Source organism: Ambystoma mexicanum, chromosome 11, assembly GCF_040938575.1.
Source record: "Ambystoma mexicanum isolate Mex_15411 chromosome 11, UKY_AmexF1_1, whole genome shotgun sequence".
Taxonomy (NCBI): Eukaryota; Metazoa; Chordata; class Amphibia; order Caudata; family Ambystomatidae; genus Ambystoma; species Ambystoma mexicanum.
Window position 1 is genome coordinate 451,839,898 of NC_090934.1, and position 19,274 is coordinate 451,859,171.

General features: G+C 42.2%; 1 protein-coding gene across 1 annotated transcript in view; it reads right to left on the bottom strand.

Annotated features, from left to right (window-relative positions):
- Window positions 1–592: 592 nt before the first annotated feature.
- LOC138503505 (tolloid-like protein 2) overlaps window positions 593–19,274 on the bottom strand; it is a 189,435-nt gene continuing 170,753 nt past the window's right edge. The window contains exons 21-23 of the mRNA XM_069623290.1: window positions 7,704–7,822; window positions 7,179–7,401; window positions 593–2,221 (exon numbers count right to left, since the gene is read on the bottom strand). Coding sequence (XP_069479391.1) covers window positions 2,208–2,221; window positions 7,179–7,401; window positions 7,704–7,822 — 356 coding nt within the window. The 3' untranslated portion in view covers window positions 593–2,207. The remainder of the gene's footprint in view (window positions 2,222–7,178; window positions 7,402–7,703; window positions 7,823–19,274) is intronic.

Below are 19,274 nucleotides of genomic sequence, written 5' to 3' on the forward strand. Positions count from 1 at the left end.
GTGAAAAACAGCTTTATTTGGCCATTTAAATCTTTTGAAACTTTACACAGATTTGCACAAACATTTGCCTGGACTGCAAATCTTGTTTGTAAAATGTTGTGCTGGTCGGTTCAATGGGCCAAAAGTTATTAGACATAGAATGGATGAAAGGCTCCACCTTAATTATAGGGTGACTAGAATCACCTTTTAATGGGGAGGGAGGGAGGGTGTATGTGTGTGTGTGTGTGTGTGTGTGTGTGTGTTTATCAATTGCTTTAGAAATGTTTACTTTACAATGCTTAGAGATTACAGGCCTAATATACTGTTTATTGTACTTCTGTGTTGCTTGCCATATGTAAGCGCTGTATGTGTGCACTATTATACTACTCTCGTATCTTCTAAGGTCTGCTTTATTGCTCAGTCCTCATTTACCTTGATATCGTTTGTCTAGATTACGCTGTTCATCGACTAGTGTGTCCTACTCTAACCTTCGATAGAGCTGGTTTTGAAAATGTATCTTAACAGCCACTATTATCAGCTTCAATGTTCTAAAATTATTCCCAGTATTAACACCGTACCCTTCTTCTGGTAGAATTTGCAAAAACATTCAAAGTGCTTTAAGTAAATTTTATTTTTTAGTAAAAGGTTTATTCCAAAATGCAGTACACGTGCAGAGGACAAAAATACATTAAATGTGGGTCTAGTTTACCCTTATAAATACATATAGTACAATCACTAGGCATTTCATCACTCTCCATTAGCGCGTGCGCGCACACACACACACAGACACAAACGCACACACGCGATTACCTGTTAAAACTGCATGTAAACGTATAGATGTACTCTTACTGCCTATGGCCCTCATTACGACCCTGGCGGAAAGGGGTTTACGCCGGCGGGAAGCATGGCGTACCTTTCCGCCTGACTACGAGTTCCCGTAGCGCCATGGTGATTTTTACGCCTGCTTTTTGCAGGCGGAAAAATCCATGGCGCTACGGGACTTGTTGTTAATTACGCCACCGTAATTTACGGTGGCGTAATTAACGCCTTCCCCACTCCCATTATACCCTATGGAGCAAAAATGGGAATGGGGAAGGGTAAATGGGGATTGGGGACTTACCGCCCCGCCAAGGTCGGAATGGGCCGGTAAGTCCGCCAACCACCATGGCGGAGTTGGCAGCTTAGCGCCATGGACCATGGTGCAAATTGCACCATGGTCCTCCGCCAGGGTCGTAATGAGGGCCTATGTGTTTACTTTATAATGACTGATATCTTAATTCTCACTGTGGTAACATGCATCATTTCTAAATTAATCCATGATATGGGGGTCACAATTGACCAGCTGTAAGATTTCCTTTAACATTTTCATTGTAATTTGGGCCTTGTAGCATTCCTATACATCAAGTGAAACAATTTGGCAACACTACACGATTGCAATGCTTTACAAAGGGAAACTTTGGGCCTCATTACCAATATGGAGGTAGCCATGCCCTTAATAAGGGCATGGCTGCCTCCATACCGGGTTCCAGTACCGGGATCTGTGAATGAGGAATTACCAGGTCATTCCGACCTTGGAGGTCCCGGTAATTCCCCATGCACAAAACCATTCCCCATTCCCATTTGAGCCCCCATAGGGCTCAATGGGAATGGGGATGGAGCTAATAAAGGGCCCGTTAATAACAGGCACGTTATTAGCTCCTTGGTTTTACCAGATGTCTGTTCCGGGTCCCGATAGGGGATCTCGTAATAATGCATCCCGTAATGAACGGTGCCGGTCCTGTATCAGCACCCTTCATTACGGGAGCGCCTGCCTCGTAATGTGGCCCTTTGTAATTAGATCATCAAATCCCTGGTTTATGAAATCCTATGTTCTTCAGGTTGTAACTTCCTTTTGATACCTTAAGTCACAGAATTTAAGTATATGTACCAGGAGCGTAGTATGAAATGCTCTCCTGAACAGGATTTGACAGTAACCTAGAAAGTCGTATCCATGACCTGTACGCAGCACAGAGATACATAAGTAATATTGTCATCTTTAAGTACTACAGCATGGAGCTGTGCAAGGTCATTTCTCATAACATCCATTTTAAATGTAAAATGTAGGAGTCTTCACGTTATATCCATTCCTGAATGATATACTGAGTCCTCCAGATCAGTGTTTCTTGGAATCATTGCACATTTTTTCACAGGTGGGATTTCATGTCTGTTTTCATTCATTGTGGCTCATATCAGGATGCTAACACTGAAAAAAGTCAAAATAGAATAATTAAAAAGACAAATTGTAACAGTACATTTTCATAAAATAATGTATACTTTACTTAACTAGAACAAAGGTAGGATTTCTTGGGTTTATTAAACTCGTTGACAGTTAGAACGCACATGTTATGTAATGCTATTGTGATTTATACCACGCACCGCTGCCATTTTCTTGGTCACCAGGTGCTTTGGCGGATTTGAAAAGCAAGTGGGTTGGGAGGGGTTAGTGGGATTGAGAGGGAAAGCGCTAGAGAGCTTTCTGATGTGTGCTGTTGGTAGCTTCAGTTTGTGTGGTTTGTTCAGTGTTTGAGGGTGAGCATGCAGACTATTAGAGAGATTTTAGTAGGGTTAGTGGTCAAATGTCTGAGTCATTTTCTGCAGGTTAGGTTGATCCATCGACTTAACATCATTCTACAGTGATTTGCAGTAGTTTGCTTTTTTCTTATCCTTCGATGGCCCTGTTTCGGGCAATTAGTTTTTCATTGTTTCGCTGTTTCTGTTATGCTGGGTTGGCGGTTTCCTTCAATATTTCCCATTTAGCTTGGTGAGTTAAACAACCTTGTTTTTAACAATTTATTAAATTATCATATAATGAAGATGATCTCCATGCAGCATTTTAGATTGTGCTACAACTTTAAAGCAGACATGGTAAACAATAACTTTATTGCAGACATGCTGTTTGGTGAATCAGGGTAGAGTAGGTGGATTATTTCTGCTATGTGTACTATTAAAGCAGGTCAGACAAAAACTCAAATCAAAATGAGTGAAGAAGCGAGCATTTTGACCACTCTAGCACATCCCTTAACTTCTCCCTAAACTACGTACTGTGGCAGATTCGGAAAACCTTTTGGTGCAAATGATGAGATGTGTAAAAAAAAAAAGATGCTCCTCCAGCCTCATGGTCATTTGAAGGTGCGCATCATAGATGCTAAATCATAGATGCACACATTCAAATGCCCTAATGTATCCCCATTGCACATTTTAAAGCTCATCCAGTATCCTGAAAAGAGTTTCACTTTAAAATGCCCGGAAAATAGGACATCCTCCTGCGTCTGTTTGGAACATGCTTTGGGATGAACATTGTATGACATGATCAATCCTAACCTTGTTATGCATTTTCTAAGTGGCACAGTAGCGGGGTGAACCCCTGCTGTCGCACTTTCATTTCCATCCCGTAAGCAGGGACAGAAATGCTTTTATTTTTTGTTTCAGTATCAAATCAGCCCCCACTCCCAATACCTGCCTATAATCACTCTCTCCATCCACCAAGAGTACTGCATTACTGCATAAAATGCAAATCCCAATTCTGGCGCAATCCTGTTGTAAAGCGCTTAGATGCTCTTGATCTAGGTTCACGCTATAAGCAGAAAAAACAAAATATTTGCGCTGCTGCACAGCCCCCAAGCTATACACAGTTCACCATTATGAATAAGGTTATCTGCACATTTGTACAATGCTATGCATATAGGGGCCGATTCTCAAAAATAAATCAATTGAAAAAAGCACAGATGATGCACTTTTTACATTTGCATTCATTTTTGAGAATCAGCCCAGATATATATATATATATATTTCTCTAAGGCTTCATTTGCATACACATAGGCTGCCACATACAGACATCTTCATCGTAAGACCCAACACATCCTCTTCTAAAATTCTGCAAAGCTCCCAAAACCATACAAGAAGCTAGACGAGACCCCAATGGAGAGACAAATGACACAGCCATGTTATTCTCCCACCCAAATGCCAGTCTGCCTGAAAGAGTATACACATTTTATGGTTACAAAGATTATATTGTTTGGGTGAGTATTCTGGAAATGAAATGAGCACCAAGACCATAGTGCATTATATAAATAGTGGTTTAAGCGTATTGGAGACATATTTGTCAAATATAAAAATCTAGGGTCATTCTTATGTTGCCACAATGCTCATTGACTTTATGCAAAGCAGTCAGGGTGTAACATTGATTCTGTTTGTTCCCTTCTCCTTTCCAATAGGGATATTCTCTAAAATTAAAAGTGAATTGTACTAGACTGTCCATCTTGGAATTATTGCCTTCTATCAGAAAATAATTTATATGTTTATCCTGGGATTTTCTAATGTGCTTTGCACACCAAGACAAGTGTAATGTTCTTAATATGACTACAATAAATACTGGAAGTGATCATTAGAAATTAACAATGTAACGTTTGAAAAAGTGCCAGTACACCATGTGACTGCAATCATTTTTATTAAAGCTTCATTTGCAGAGAATACACATTATTGTCTCCCAAAAGCTTTTGAAACGGTCATGCCTTTATTCAAATCATTGGACCTTTCCTAGAACGAGTGCCAAGGGATGTTTGTTTAATTCTAACAATAGTATATCAGCACTCCCCCTCTTTAAAGATCTCTGTGGTTTTTTCTTTATTAATTTGTTTATGACTCGACGAGTCTTTACAAAAGCATAAAAATATCTACAAAACACATTATAAGTCAGTAAGAACAACATTTCAAACGTATCAAATTATAAACTAAAAATTACTTTTCTCTCAAATTGACAATTTAACACTTAACAAAATCTACCTTTTAATCCTCAACCCTTTTCCATTTTTATGGCTACAGATATTAGGCAATGATTTCACAGATTTTCAACACACGTACCACCGCAGATATTAGTGCAGCATTAGAGCCCGATACCAATCTATCCCAAAAAAATTCAGAGACAAGATTTTATTCATATCACACAAACCTCCTGAAGAGTACTAGACGTGGGTTCCATGTCCCTTCACAATCCATCTGCAGGTCCCAGGTCCCAGGTCCCAGAGTGTTTCTTTTGCTGGGTTAGTGCAGACTATATAGAGCTGCTTTGCTCTATCTCCTTGTTTTCTCTTTTCCAGCACTTCTCCACAGTATACCAGGCTTAACCTTATTCTTAAGAAATCATTGCGTATTGAGCTCTCAACAGATTTCATGAGATAACTAGAAAGGCAACCTAGTTTTTTCTCACCCTGTAAAAAGGGATTTGTGGGAGAGACCATTCTTACTTTCTCAACTGTTTCTATCCAATCAATGGATTCAAGCTTCTTCTTAATTTTTAAAGGGTTGCAAATGAGGGTGTCTATATCGAGGTCAATTTTAGAGAGGTATTCTCTGACCTTACTCTCTAATGATGCCAATATTGTGGATCTAGAATTTGACATATGACACCTAATGTCCCCGTAGAGAGTAGTCTTTTTTCCAGTAATGATCTCCCGATATAAGGAGATTAACCTCCAATTTGCCATACATCCCAGTGATTTTAGGCACAGTTCAAATCTAAGGCTTGCACTGGGTGTGCAGGCAGGGACACCTAGTACCCTCTTCCATAGCCTACCCTCGAATACACCCCAGTTAGTGAACCAAAGCCGGGGTCTAACCTCCAGCCCATAAAGAATTAATGGAACTATTTTTGCCAAATAGTATCTGATCAACAGAGAGATAGAGAACTTGCAGAACTTGTGGTTCAGTTTGAGCATTTGTGCTGTGCCCTGTGCTATTTTCACTGTGACCTTGGCCTCAACTTTGTATAGGGCAGGGGAGGCATGGATGTTATAGCCCAGATATTTGACCATCTCTACCCTTTGTATCCTTTGGACATCTAAATCCCAGTTTGAATATTTGACCTTTCTTTGAGGGGGCTTGAAAACCATGATATTTGATTTAGCAGGATTTATAGGAAGCCTATTAGTTCCTGCGTACTCACTTAGCCTGGTTAACAAACGCTGGAGCCCAATTGGTATTCTATGTAGCAGTACCATATCGTCTGCATAGGCCAGCCAGAAGATTTTCCTTCCATTCAACATAGGGCTGGCCAATGCAGGCGATTCCAACGATATGCCTATGTCTGCCAGGAAGAGATTGAAGAATAGTGGGGCCCCTAAACACCCTTGTCTTACCCCCCTTTCTACCTCAATGGTATCTGAGAGGTGCCCCAACTCATCTGTGTTTTTTCTGTAACTGTGCTTCTTTCAGAAATGGCTGAGGTGGCTCTACCAAACACGCACCTGACAATGCAATCATCATCCACATCGAGGCAGAGGTATAGGCATAGGCAGAGCGAGACAGAAAGGGGGTGGCAGCTAGAAAAAGAGAATGAAGCGAGTGAGAGGCAGAGAGAGAGATTGTGAGATTGAAGTCATAGAGAGTGAGAAAGAGAGAGAGAGAGAGAGAGAGAGAGAGAGAGAGAAAGAAAGAGAGAGAGAGAGCATTATCTCAGCTCATGATACCTGGGAACAGCTAGTAGACTGATATTTCTTTTGCAATCCATTACTATTAGTCAAAAAGCTGATTAGAAATGTAAGTTGGTCCTGCTAATGTGCTTAGAGGGATATATTGTATTGCAAAATGTCACACTTCATCCCTATGTCTGTCTCCAAACAGATTGAAGCAGTGACGGGGTTCACACTATAGTGTAGAGAATCTGAGCCTCATCACCTTCCATTATCTTAAAATTACATAGGTCCTTCTAGCAAGGAGACAAACATCCATCTCCTGTAAACTACAAGACCTTGGTCATTGCATTATATTTTTCATTGTGAAAGACTATCTCCCTCCTTTTTTCTGAGCTCCAAAATCTGTTTTGAAAAAATGTGATGTGTCTGGATGGGTCTCCTTTATTTGCAGGATATACACACAACCAGTGATGTATCAGGCTATAAGGAGTTTTGGCAAAGAGTGGTTTGGAGGATGTAGAGTTTGACAATAATCCACTGTACACATTAAGAAGGCCTCTTGAAGAAGGGAGGACCCCCTAAGGAAGAGCCATCAAGAGGTGGACTGTGTGAGGGGGCTTTTTCCTTTTTAAATCTCACAGCAGACTGATTACAATCTGTAAATAGTGTTGTGTGCACAATGTTTGCTACTATAGATCACTCATGCCTTTCAATGATGTTTTCAGGATGAGTGGTGTGAACAATGCTTACCAAATGAGTACTGGGCCATGAAGCCAGACAATGAAACGTTCAAATCGCTGTGGAACTGGATCATCAAGGTGCTCCCAGTGGATGTAAATGCAGCTATCTGGGTAGCTCCACAAAATTTCCCAATCAGGGGGGCGATGGACGATCCTCCATTGTATATCATCAAGTAGTCGTAGATACACATTGGATGGCCCTCCAGGTTGAAAGAAGTCATAGTGAAGAAAATCTGCAGAAGACCAGAAAATGATTACTTTCGGCCTCACCATTATATACTTTTGTGACTTCCAAGTGATTTTTCAAAATACATTTCTGCGAGTGTGTGCATAAATTGACAAAGCATGCTCAGATCTTGGAATTACTTTGCAATTAGCTTGGAATGCCCATCCAGATGTAGTCCATAATTGAAAGAGCGAAAACTAAATAATTGAAGCCGGGACTTGGAAAGTCATGCTTGTGAAAAACTGTGGTCTGAGGAGCCATAATCAGTGACTGGTGCGGTCTTGAGCCATCAGAACAGTTTATTCTTACCTTGTATCTGACCGGGGCTATGATCATCCAGGTACAATCTGTAGAGGCGGGGTAATTGCCAGGAAAGCCTGGTGATGTCAGAGTGCCACTGGTACTGGTGAGTGTGGCACCACAAAGCACTAAAACACAAAAGAAAAACCTGTCAGTAGGTGAATATGGTGTGACCATTTAGCATCCTCATTAATTTTGCAGCATTTATTTTTAAAATTGTGTACATAGTTTATTGCAAACATTACACAAAAAAAGAAAACTAACATTTGAATCATTTACATCCCATCCCATATAACAATACAATATTCTACAATAAAATACATTTGACTCTAAAATCCTGATTTCATTTGGCACAACGTTTTGAGCCAATGTTATTGATGGAAGGACATACCTCTCTATTCCCTTATCCAGTGCCCCAAAAAAAATCCACTGCCTTTTAATCTATACATGAAGAGCATCACTGGTATTATGAGGTTTTTCTCTATGATTTACAATGTTTAGCCCCAGTACATTAAAATGAGATGTTAATGATTGTCCCTCTGATCACACTCATCCCCATTTAACACAATCTTCTAAGCCCACAGCTTACAAATGCAGAGTGAAAACCCACTTCCCCCCTTTACCTTATCAATTCTGAATACCTGAAACTGAAGGGAGTCTGGGTGAGTGCGCAATACATTGAAAGACAGTTGCCCTTATCATTCTGTTGCAATGAATGTCATTACATCCCTCTCACCCCCCTCCTCTCAGTCATTCAGTCCAAAAACATTTACTAGTAGGTGAAAGGTTGCCCATGTAACTATCCTTATTGAGTCGCAAACATTTATTAGTGGACGGGCAAAGCCTACCCCTGTAAGCATCCTTGTTCAATCCCCAAGCCTTTTACTGGCAGATTAAAGCCTGTCACATATTCATCCTTATTCATTCTTAAAGCATTTTACTAGCAGGTACAAGCATGCCTATGTAATATCTTTATAGAATCCCAAAGCCTTTTACTAACGGTTAAAGAAATTCATGTACTCATTCCAATTTAATCGCAAAGTGTTCAACTGGCAGGAGAAAGTTTGCTCCTCTGGCCAAACCAAACTAATCACAATTCCTTTTCCTATAAATGCAATCCTATCTCTTATTTATTTATTTACTGCATTTACATAGGCTTTTATACAAAGCACTTCACAGACTAAAGGAACAGTACAACAATAGAGAATAGTCACAAAACTGAGTTACCAAAAGAGTTCCAAAACATTATTCAGGGAAAAAGAGGTGAAGGAGATGTATTTTTATACATGTTTTGTAGTGTGAGAGATTAGAACAAGAGCTGATGTCCAAAGGTAAAGAATTCCACAGATTGGGAGCAAGCAGTTGAAAAGAATGAAAGCGGGATGCAGCACAAGGAGGATGGGCAACAGAAATAAGGAACCTAGATGCACAGCGAAGATTACTTGGTGAATGGTAAAGTGAAATCAAAGCTCACAGATAAGAGTAAGTACATGAATAGATTTAAAGACCAGACTGAGAAAATGAAATTCACAGTACTGCTGAACCGGTAGACACTTAAGGTGAGCCAAAAATTCACAAATGTGGGAAGACTGGGGAAGATTAAAAATAATCCGAACCTCAGAGTGAAGAAGCAAGCGTAATGTGCAAAAGCAGATTTTGGGAGACCAACATAAAGTGAACAACAATAGTACAATGGGTCAAAGCAAAGGTTTGAAGCAGCGTTTTTGCAGAAGAAAAGGGACACATTTTCTTAATGTTAAATAAATGAAAATGACAAGAGCGATCGGAAAGAGAAGGATCAAATAAGACACCAAGATTACATACCTGAGACGATAAGGGAAGAGACAGAGGAAGAAATAATATCGCCAGAGGCAGAGAGATTTTAGAAGAGAGAAAACATAAGATTTCAGTTTTCTTTTCTTTCAATTTAAACAAAGAAAATGTGAAGACATCCAGGAAGAAATGGCCGCAAGACAGAAAGACAGGTGAGAGTGGATAGAGTCATTAAATTAAGTAGAAGACAAGGAAATCTGGATATCGTCAACATGAAAAGTGCACCTGAAAACCAAAGTCAGTGATAAGAGAAAACAGTCATGCGATATTAAAGCGTGAATAAGAAAGGGTACCAAACGGAACCTTCAGGAACACCATGAGAGAGAGAGAGAAAGAGAGAGAGAGAGAGAGAGAGGAAAAGTAAGAGGTTACACTCATCTAGAAAACAGAAAAAGAATGATTTGCACGATCGGAGGAAAACCATTTTAGAAAAAAAACAGCAACCAAAGGGAAGAAAGAGTTGATAGTAAAGTAGACTGATCCACAGTGTCAAATGTGCCACTGAAGTCAATCAGAATCAGAATGGAAGAGAGTTTACAGTGATGAGCATAAATAATGTAATCAGATACAGAAAGAATAGCAGTTTCAGTAGAATACTGAAAACAGAATGCAGATTGAGTAGAAGGAAGAAGATTAGGTAATGGAAAGGCATCATGAAGCACGACACAGACAAAAGATTCAAGGTTCAAACAAGACACTGTTATTACTTGAATGTCCAGGATGGAGTAAGTCATAACTGTCCCTATGATAGGGTGGGATTTACCTACCTAAAGAAACTAAGTATAGCCTGAGTCAGTAAGTTCAGCTTAGAAGTCTGTGTCGAAAACCTATACTTGCCCTCACAACTAAAGCTAAGCAATGTGTAGGGATGTCAGCAACAAAAGAAACAGTGTTCCAAATAAAGTTGTGAGCTTCCTCCAGCTCCTCTTTCCCAAGTTCAAAGCCGTTCCAAATAACCCTGGGGTTTCTAAGTGTCTCGGAGTTCCCTTCCCCAAAAAGACAACACAGTTCCGAAAAGGCCTCAGGGTTCCATTCCCTAAGGCAATAGCATAACTCACATAGTCTTGGGTGTTTCCCTTACCAAGACGTCAGCTCTTCCACCTTGCAAACCCACAATCTGTTTGTCTCCTGATTCTCAAAACCAGTTCCAGGTCAACCTTTTTAATCCTGCAGGCTCTTCAATAGTTAATAAAGATTGCTATATTTCACATCTTCAGAAATCTAATTCACAAGTGGAGATTCTTTTTGTTTACTTCCTTGGCTTTTCCAGACAAGGTATTTGCGGTCTAGGTGTAGCTATCGGACCAAACTCTCCACCCATTACAGGTCATGCAACCAATAACATTAGGTTTTCTTGCCCACACAGGTTTCTTTCTCATTGCATCTGTGCTTTGGTTCACAGGCTCTGGATTCTCATTGCCAGGCTCTTGGCTTTGCCACAGTGTGTTCTTCCACACGACTCACTCTGTGGTGCTCACTTTCTTCCACCACCTTGCTTTCTCCTTGCCAGTCTCTTGGTTTTGCCACAGTGTGTTATTCCACACAACTCACAATCTTTGTAAGTGCACATCATTCATTCTTTGTCTTTAAATGTTCATTACAAATATTTCACACATGCTTTCATTTCATTCGTAGGCTTATCAAAGTTTTCCGTTAGTTTGGTATTCAATAATGCTTGTAAATCTTTCCTTTAGTTCACCATCAAATACACACAAATTTCAGTTCATCTGGCGTTACCATATGCCCAGTTGTAGCCTTAGGAGTGCCCCAGTATGAGTGTTCCCTTCAATTCACTCACCTGTCCTTGGCTGCCCCTCTGGACATCCTCTCTTGTCTTGTTTCTGAGGTTCTTCGGCTCCTTGCACAATTCTCTGGAGTGCTGCGAGCAGCGCTCGCCTCTTGAGAACCTCACTGGTGGTTGCCGGTAGCTCCGCTCTTCACCCGGGGATGCTACCGGTGGCCTGAAGCACCTGGAAGTCTTCCGTGCCCCACAGCTCCGGATGTGGGCACAAGGCAGTGGAGACTCTGGCATTTCTGCACCTCTCACGTCCTGGTCATGCCCGGCCTCACAGTCTCTCTTCTGCAATCACTGGCTCCCTGGCCTCCAGGCAGGACTCTCTTGGAAGTCCCCTTCTGGGCAGGAATTGTCCCTTCCCAGGCCCCTCTCTCCCAGCCCGGCATCTCTCCTGCTGGCTTCCCCTTCCTTACTGGTGGATCCACCTTGTATGCACCTGTGACCTGTTAACAGGTTGCAGGTGCAAGCCCTCAAGTTCAAGTTCAATTGCCTGACTACAATTACTGGTGTTTTCTGGACATGCTTGACCCTCACAATAGTTTCCAGGCATCCTCCTCATCCCAGTACCAGAGTGGTGTAACTGAATGTTAGTGTGTACCACTCCTAGTCGCCTCTTCCTCGTCACAGTACTAGAGTTGTATGACTGAGGGGAAATAAGAGGGAATGGCTGTCAATAACCTATGAAGGTAGGGAGAGCATAGGGTTTATTATTACAAGGGAAGGGGGTACCATGCCTCACCAAAATACATCCTCTCCCCAGTACTCCACCCAGGTGATCCTTCCTCTCATCTAAACCCCTAGGGTCAGGATCCAAGAGTGATGGCCTTTCCCTGGCCACCTGAGAAGAGGATTCAAGTGGATCAGGTATGCAGATGCCCTCAGGATTCTCACATAACCTTCCCCTTTGCGGGATGGACTGGGAGGTTTCACATGGAAACCTGGAGAGAAAATCCATGTTACCTTGCTCTTGACCCTTCTGTTGTTCCGCTGTGAAGCAATAGGGTTGAAGGTCCAAGAACAACAGCATAACCCGTGGATTGGATTATTTTCTCTGACTAATCCACACTAAACGGAATTCGTCTGTGATTAGTCAAAATCTATGACCCAAGATGTAGTATTTGAGATTTATCATCACCCATTTAATTACCAGTGCCTCAAGTTCGATCACTGAGTAGTTCTTCTCCCTGGCAAACAACTTCTGACTGATGTGCAATATAGGGTGCGCCAGTCCATCATGGTTTTGCGATAAGTCAGCCCCCAGTTTCATTAAGGAAGTGTCAGTTTTTAGGATGAACTCCTTAGAGAAGTCTGCTACTTTTAAAATGGGGCTCTGGCATAGGGCTTGTTTTAAAGTGGTGTAACAAATATAATCTGTCTTATCTCATCTGATCTTTTGAGGCTCAGCATTTTTCATTTTGTCTGTTAATCGAGAGGTTTTGCTTGAAAAGTTTGGAAGGAACCGACAGTAGTAGCCGCTTAATCCCAGAAAGTCTCTCAGGACTTTTTTGGTTTTGTTTGTGTCGGGGTATTGAGGACAGCTCTAACCTTTTCCTGTTGTGGTTGAACAGTACCATTACCCACAAAAAAACCCTAAATATTTAACTGCCGATTGAGCGAGTTTGCATTTTCTGGGGCTTGGGGTTAGCCCTGCTTTTCTTAACCCTCTCATGACTGTGTAAAGGTGATGCAGATGATCTTCCCATGTTTGACTGTGTATCACAATATCATCTATATAGCTTCAGCAAATGTTCAAGTAAGGATGTAAAATGTTATCTATCAATCTCTGAAATGTTGCAGGAGCTCCATACCGACCAAATGACAATACTTTAAACAGAAACAATCCTATGGGAGTAGCAAACACAGTTTTTTCTTTGTCAGGTCAATACAGTGGCATCAGCCAATAACCTTTGTTCACATCTGTTGTTGACAGGTAGACAGCATTACCCAACCAGTGAATAAGATTGTCAATGCATGGCATTGGGTAGGCGTCAAAGGCAGAGATGGCATTTACCTTTTTAAAGTCAATTCAAAACCATCTTCAATCAGGTTTTGCCACTAACATGATAGAGGAGGACCAAGGACTATTATACAGTTCAATGATATTGGCCACAAGCATTTGCTTAACTTCCTGGATAATGGTATCTTTTCGGGACTCGGTTGTTAGTAAGGTTTTAAATGTACCACTTTGCCTTCCAGAGTGCGTATGTGATGGTAAATATCCTACAGTTTTCCAAGCGCTTCTTTAAACACATCAGTGAACTGTCTTATACGATCTTGCTTCTGGTTAGTACTAATATCAGGGGAAATAAAGTCAATATTATCCAAATCCTCTGGTAACAGACAAGATAATTAGATGACATTGAACTCTGACAGGTTTTCCCTTCACTCCTTTGAAAGATTTATATGATAGACCTGTGTTTTTAGGTGACGATCACGCTGGGAATTGTATAGTTACACAGTCCCATTTGTTCCAACACCTCATATGGTCCATGCCACTTAAATATAAGTTTGTACTCAGAGGTGGGCAATACCACTAATACTTTCTGACTTATGGAAAAATATCTCAGAGACTTTTCTGTCATAAGAGGTTTTCTGTTGTTCTTGTGCTTTGGCCATATGGGTTTGTGCCAAAGATCTAACAGCCGACCAGTGTTCATTAAGCCTAGTTGCAGTTTGGGAGACTGGTATTGAGGCTTCTTCTCTCTCCTTCCAAGTTTCCCTCAACATATCCAGTACATCCTGGAGTCCCCCCCCCCCATAGAGTAATTCAAATGGGGAGAATCCTGTGGAGGCCTCAGGGTGTTTTCTAACTTCAAATAAAGCCCAGAGAATCATTTGATTCTAATTTCTGGCATCTTGTTCCACCCATTTTCGCAGGATGGTTTTCAGTGTCTTATTAAATCTTTCTACAAGGTCACCTGTGTGTGGATGATAAACTGATGTTTGGAGTGTGATAATATGCAACAGTTTTTTAACCCCCCCCATGAGTTTGCTCATAAAAATGCAGCCTTGGTCGGTCATTATTTTGGAGGGACTTTTCCTTTTTAATGGATACTGTAGCAGCCAGATCATGTATAAAAGAAGGAGGGTCCCATTATCCAACAAAAAATTGGACATGCAAGTCTTTTCGGGGGACCATCTAAGCGGTTCTTCTAGCAAATGATTGACCACTGACAATAGGGACGCAACATATCGTAGTGTCATAATTGTATTAAAAAGACACACCTATTAATATATTAGGAAGAGATTTGTTAAACAAATTGAATGCCACAGCTTAATTTTCATAGAAAGGGATGGTATGCACCACACCTTGGATGTACCAGCCAGAGAGGCAGTGTTGATAGAAGCTTACTATGCACACAGAACTTTGAGAGGGATACCCACGCACACAGAGATGTTCTTCCATGGAGTGCAATTACTGCTAGGATGGGTCCAAGGAAAACAGGCAAAGGTCTTGGGACTGTCAAATGAATTTGTATTCAGAACATGGTGCCCCTCAACCATCACACCAGGCACACACACACATACACATACTGCTATACCTAGAGGAAGTAGTAGTGAGAAAAGATATGGTTATACTGGTTGCTACAGATGACAATAACATGGCGTGGTGATCAATACTATGCATCGATCCTATACTAACACTGACAGGAGTAACAGCCACAGATTTGTTTGCTACAAAAGATGAAGAGAAGGTGGAGATAGTGTTTCAGTTGAGCATGCCCTGTCCAGTACAGATAAAGGAAAGAGCAGTGCCCCAGATGACACAATTGGTGAAATAAGAGACATAAAACACACAGGAGGATTTTCCAAAGAATTTATGGACCAAAGGACCCCATGAGGTGGGAATATTTAAGGGGGCAGCAGGAGCAGTGCACGTTAAGATAAAGGAGGGAGCACTGCTGCAGTGAGTGTAGAAATACCCCCTTTTACGAGAAGCAGATGAGGCACTGCAGCCCTTATGGCAGAAAGGTATCATACAGGAATCTACATCACCATAGAATATGGCGATCTCTCAGAAGGACAGGTGGTAAATATATTTTCAGATTCTGCGTACGTAACATCTCCAGTACATTGATGACTAGCAAGATGGGAAAGGATATTGATATTTTATTTGTATTTCGCTCATACACAAGTCTTTCAGAGCGCGACGAGGCAACAGAGCGGAACAAGGGAGAACAAAAACAATGATCTTACTAGGTCCAGTGACATTGAGAATGCGCAAGTGCAGGGGAGAGGGAAGGGGGAAAGTGCAGGGGGGAGAAGTGGAAAGTGCTGAGCAAAGGATTGAAAAACAAGTGGTAGTGCAGCCAGCAAGTGGCAAGTGTTAGGTTTAAGGCACAGACTGATAAGTGCAGAACAAGGGAGGGACTGTAGGGTTACAGATACAGACCCAAGTGCAAGGGTTGCCAGGAGGCAGTGCCGGTGCGTGGCAGGGTGGGAAAGAACCTGGGCCCAAAATCAGAGGGTAACCAGGTGCATGATGCTGAAGCAGAACAGATCAGCAGGGAAGAGGAGGAGGGAAGGCAGAAGTAAAGAGGAAGGTCTTGAAGTGCTTCCGGAATCGGAGATGGTTCTCCTCAAGTTTCAGAGTGGAAGGGAGTCTGTTCTAGAGGGAAGTCCCAGCCAAAGACAGAGATCTACCCCCAGCTTGTTTCTTTAAGAATGACTGACCCTGAGGGAGTTGGAGGTGGAGGAGTGAAGAGCTCAAGAGGGAAGGTATTTACGGAGGGAGGGTTGAAGGTATTTTAGACCCAGGCCCCAGAAAGCCTTGTGGACAATGGAAAGGGTCTTGAATTGAATCCTTGTAGCCACTGGGAGCCAATGAAGAGATTTCAGGGCTGGAGAGATACAATCCCAGGGCTTGAGGCCAAGGACAAGTCTCGCAGTCAGTTCTGGATGAGTTGCAAAGTGTGAAGAGCAGAAGCAGGTAGATTTAGAAAGAGGCTGTCGCAATAATCCAACCTAGAGAGAACGAGGGCTTGAGAGACAGTGAACTTCTGGGGGAAGGAGAGGGAAGGCAGAATACCTCTGAGGAGGTGCAGTTGGAAGATTGACTTTTTAGAGACATCAGAGATGTGGGCAGAAAAACAAAGCGTGGAGTCAAAGATGACCCCAAGGTTCTTAGCCTCGCAGGTGGGGGTAGGAGGAGGGTGAAGGGAGGCCAGCCAGAGAGTGACAGGAAAGGAGGGTGAAGGTGTGCCAATGAGGAGGTTCTCTGCCTTGCTGGTATTAAGGCAGAGATCATTAAACACACCACTCCTGAATAGCAGACAGGCAATCAGAGATGATAGAAGGAGAAGAGGTGGCCGAGGGAAGCCTCAAAATGAGATGAGTGTCATCCGCATAGCAGTGAAAATTAGAGCAGAGAGCATTAATGTGAAAGGCGAGAGTTGCCAGGTATTGGTTGAAGAATCAGTTTGAGAGGTTAGAACCCTAGGGAACACTGCAGGTAGAGAGGGAGATAGAGTAAAGGACAGACCCAAGTTAGACCTGGGAGGGTCAATCAGAGAGGAAAGAAGTCAGCCAGGCCAGATCCTGATCAGTGATACCCAGGTTGTCACAGAGACGGTTGAGCAGGATGGTATGGTTGACTGTGTCGAAAGGCAGAATAGAGATCGAGTAGGATGAGGACAGAAGGGATGTTAGAGTCAAGGTAGGAGAGCAGGTCTTCACGGATGTTCATCAGAACAGGTTCCATGCTTCTGGCAGATATAAAGACAGACAGATGGTCGAGGGTTCAGGATAAGTGATGGCACTAGGTACAACATTCAGCATTTCTGAGTAAATTATTAGAAATGCTACCACACCCAGTAGAATTGGCAATAATAAAGTGTATGACCCATACTGGGGGGAAATATTTTATTTTATTTCATTGGGCAATGAAAGGGCAGACAGAGCAGCAAAAGAAGCAGCATATTTGCCAGAAGGATCACATGTGCTGTTCTCTGGGGAGAAGAAAGAAATACCACTAATAGCATTGATGAAAACAACTAGAGAACCAAATGCACCACCAGATGGCTTCAATGCAACTCCAATAGTGCAGACTAATAGAATTACAGGGAGAAGCACTGAATGATGAGAAAGAGCTTTTGAAGAAAAGGTGGTGCTGTCTGTCTTCAACAGATTTGATTTGGCGGCAAGACAGCACCGGCAAGGTTGTAATGCCAAGAAAGCTGTTGAATGTGGCTCTGGAACAGCTTCACTACCCTGCCCGCATATCCAAAGAGCATGTGGCCAGAGGGATAAGCGAGGATTGGTTTTTGCCAAATTTACATGAATGTGTGTCTGAATTTGTGAAAAATTGTATAATTTGGTAAAAAAAAAATGTCTTGTCACACTTTAATAGTGATACCAGGAACATTACTGTGGCTGGAAAGGCACTTCCGGCACTTCCATATCAACTATATCGATATGCAAGATAGATGTACCTCTTATAGACACATGCTTACTGTAGTGTGTCCGTTTTCACGTTGACTTGAGGCTGGTCCCTGTGCCCGTAATGACTCCTGATCAGTGGCAACATTTTTAGTGAGAGAAGTATATCCGAGGTGGGGGATCCCAGACGAAATTTGCTCCGACAATGATCAGCATTTTGCAAATGATTTGATTGAGGAAATAAGTGCCCTTCTGGGAATATGGCAACATCTACTTGTACCATTAACTGCCCACAGGCCAATGGTAGGACTGAGAAAATGAATGGCTTTCTTAAAGAGTGCTTTGCTAAGCTAGGAAATTGTTACTGGTCAGAGAATGCATGCGCCTATTTCACTGGCACGTACCATTTCTGATGCTAACTCTTCTCACATCTTAGGGGAGGAGTTTCATATGTACCTCACAGAACTTACAAGATTGCTTGCCTATATATCCGAACAGACAAATTCAAGAGTATGGATAGAGCAAGCAGGTGAAATAAACAGTAGCGAGCAGGCAAGGGAATTACCGCAAGCAGCACTTCTCTATCCAGGAGAGAAGATTTGTTTATAAAAAAAAAAACGCATCAGAAAGTGGAAAGAAGAACATTTTACTGGTCCACATACATTGATATACTCAACCCCAAGGTTGAAGGTCGCTGAGGATGGGTTCATCTCACTAATGTGTGCAGGGACAAGAGCACTAGCTCCCCCGGAGAAGAGGGGCAGAGCGCAACATGATGGGGAGCATACACTAGCTCTCATTAACTTTTTCCTCAGTAACGTATAAGTCTTCCAGATTTCCTCAAGGTTTAAATACCTTCTTTTGGATAAACTACTGTTTCCAAGAGCAGTAAAGTGAAATTGACTTTACTTACCTTTGTAACTTTCAAGACCCAGCACATATTATCTTACAATAGGGTGCTGGAGTGGTTACTTAGTATCCCCTCTGTCTAGTTTCTCATGTAACAATTTTATGTTATCCTTTCCATACAGAATGGTTGGTGGCAGTGGTTTAATTTTTACTACCATTATGGGATTTTACTGCGGGCTGCGTTCGCAGCCACGGTAAAGCACCCATGGGAGCCATTTCTGTCAAAATGGCCCGGTCTTCTTTTTTTGCCATTGCCTTGTGGATTGGTCCTTCTTGAGATTTACTCTGCACGTCAAACCAGGTTTGGTCCCTTTGTTCATTTTGTCTTTGCCGGGATTCACGAGTGAAACCCGCTTCTGGCTCCAGGGTGTCTGGCAGGGCAGGAAGCGAGGGAGGTGCTCGAAACTCCATGTGATTAGTCTCCTAGGAGACAGGAATGCACTCTTAGGTGATTGGCTGGCTTGCTCTCCGGTAAGGACAGCCACCCTGCTGGGTGACTGACAGCTACGCTGGAATGAATGGAAGCAAGCTGCATAAAATGCAAGTTTTTATTGGCTTTGAAGGCAGAGTCGACCACTGGATGAAGGAATCTGAAGAAGAACTCGAAGAAGACACCTGTTGCAACTCCTGGACAGTTGGTGTGCCCGGTGAAGCCCTGCTGCTGT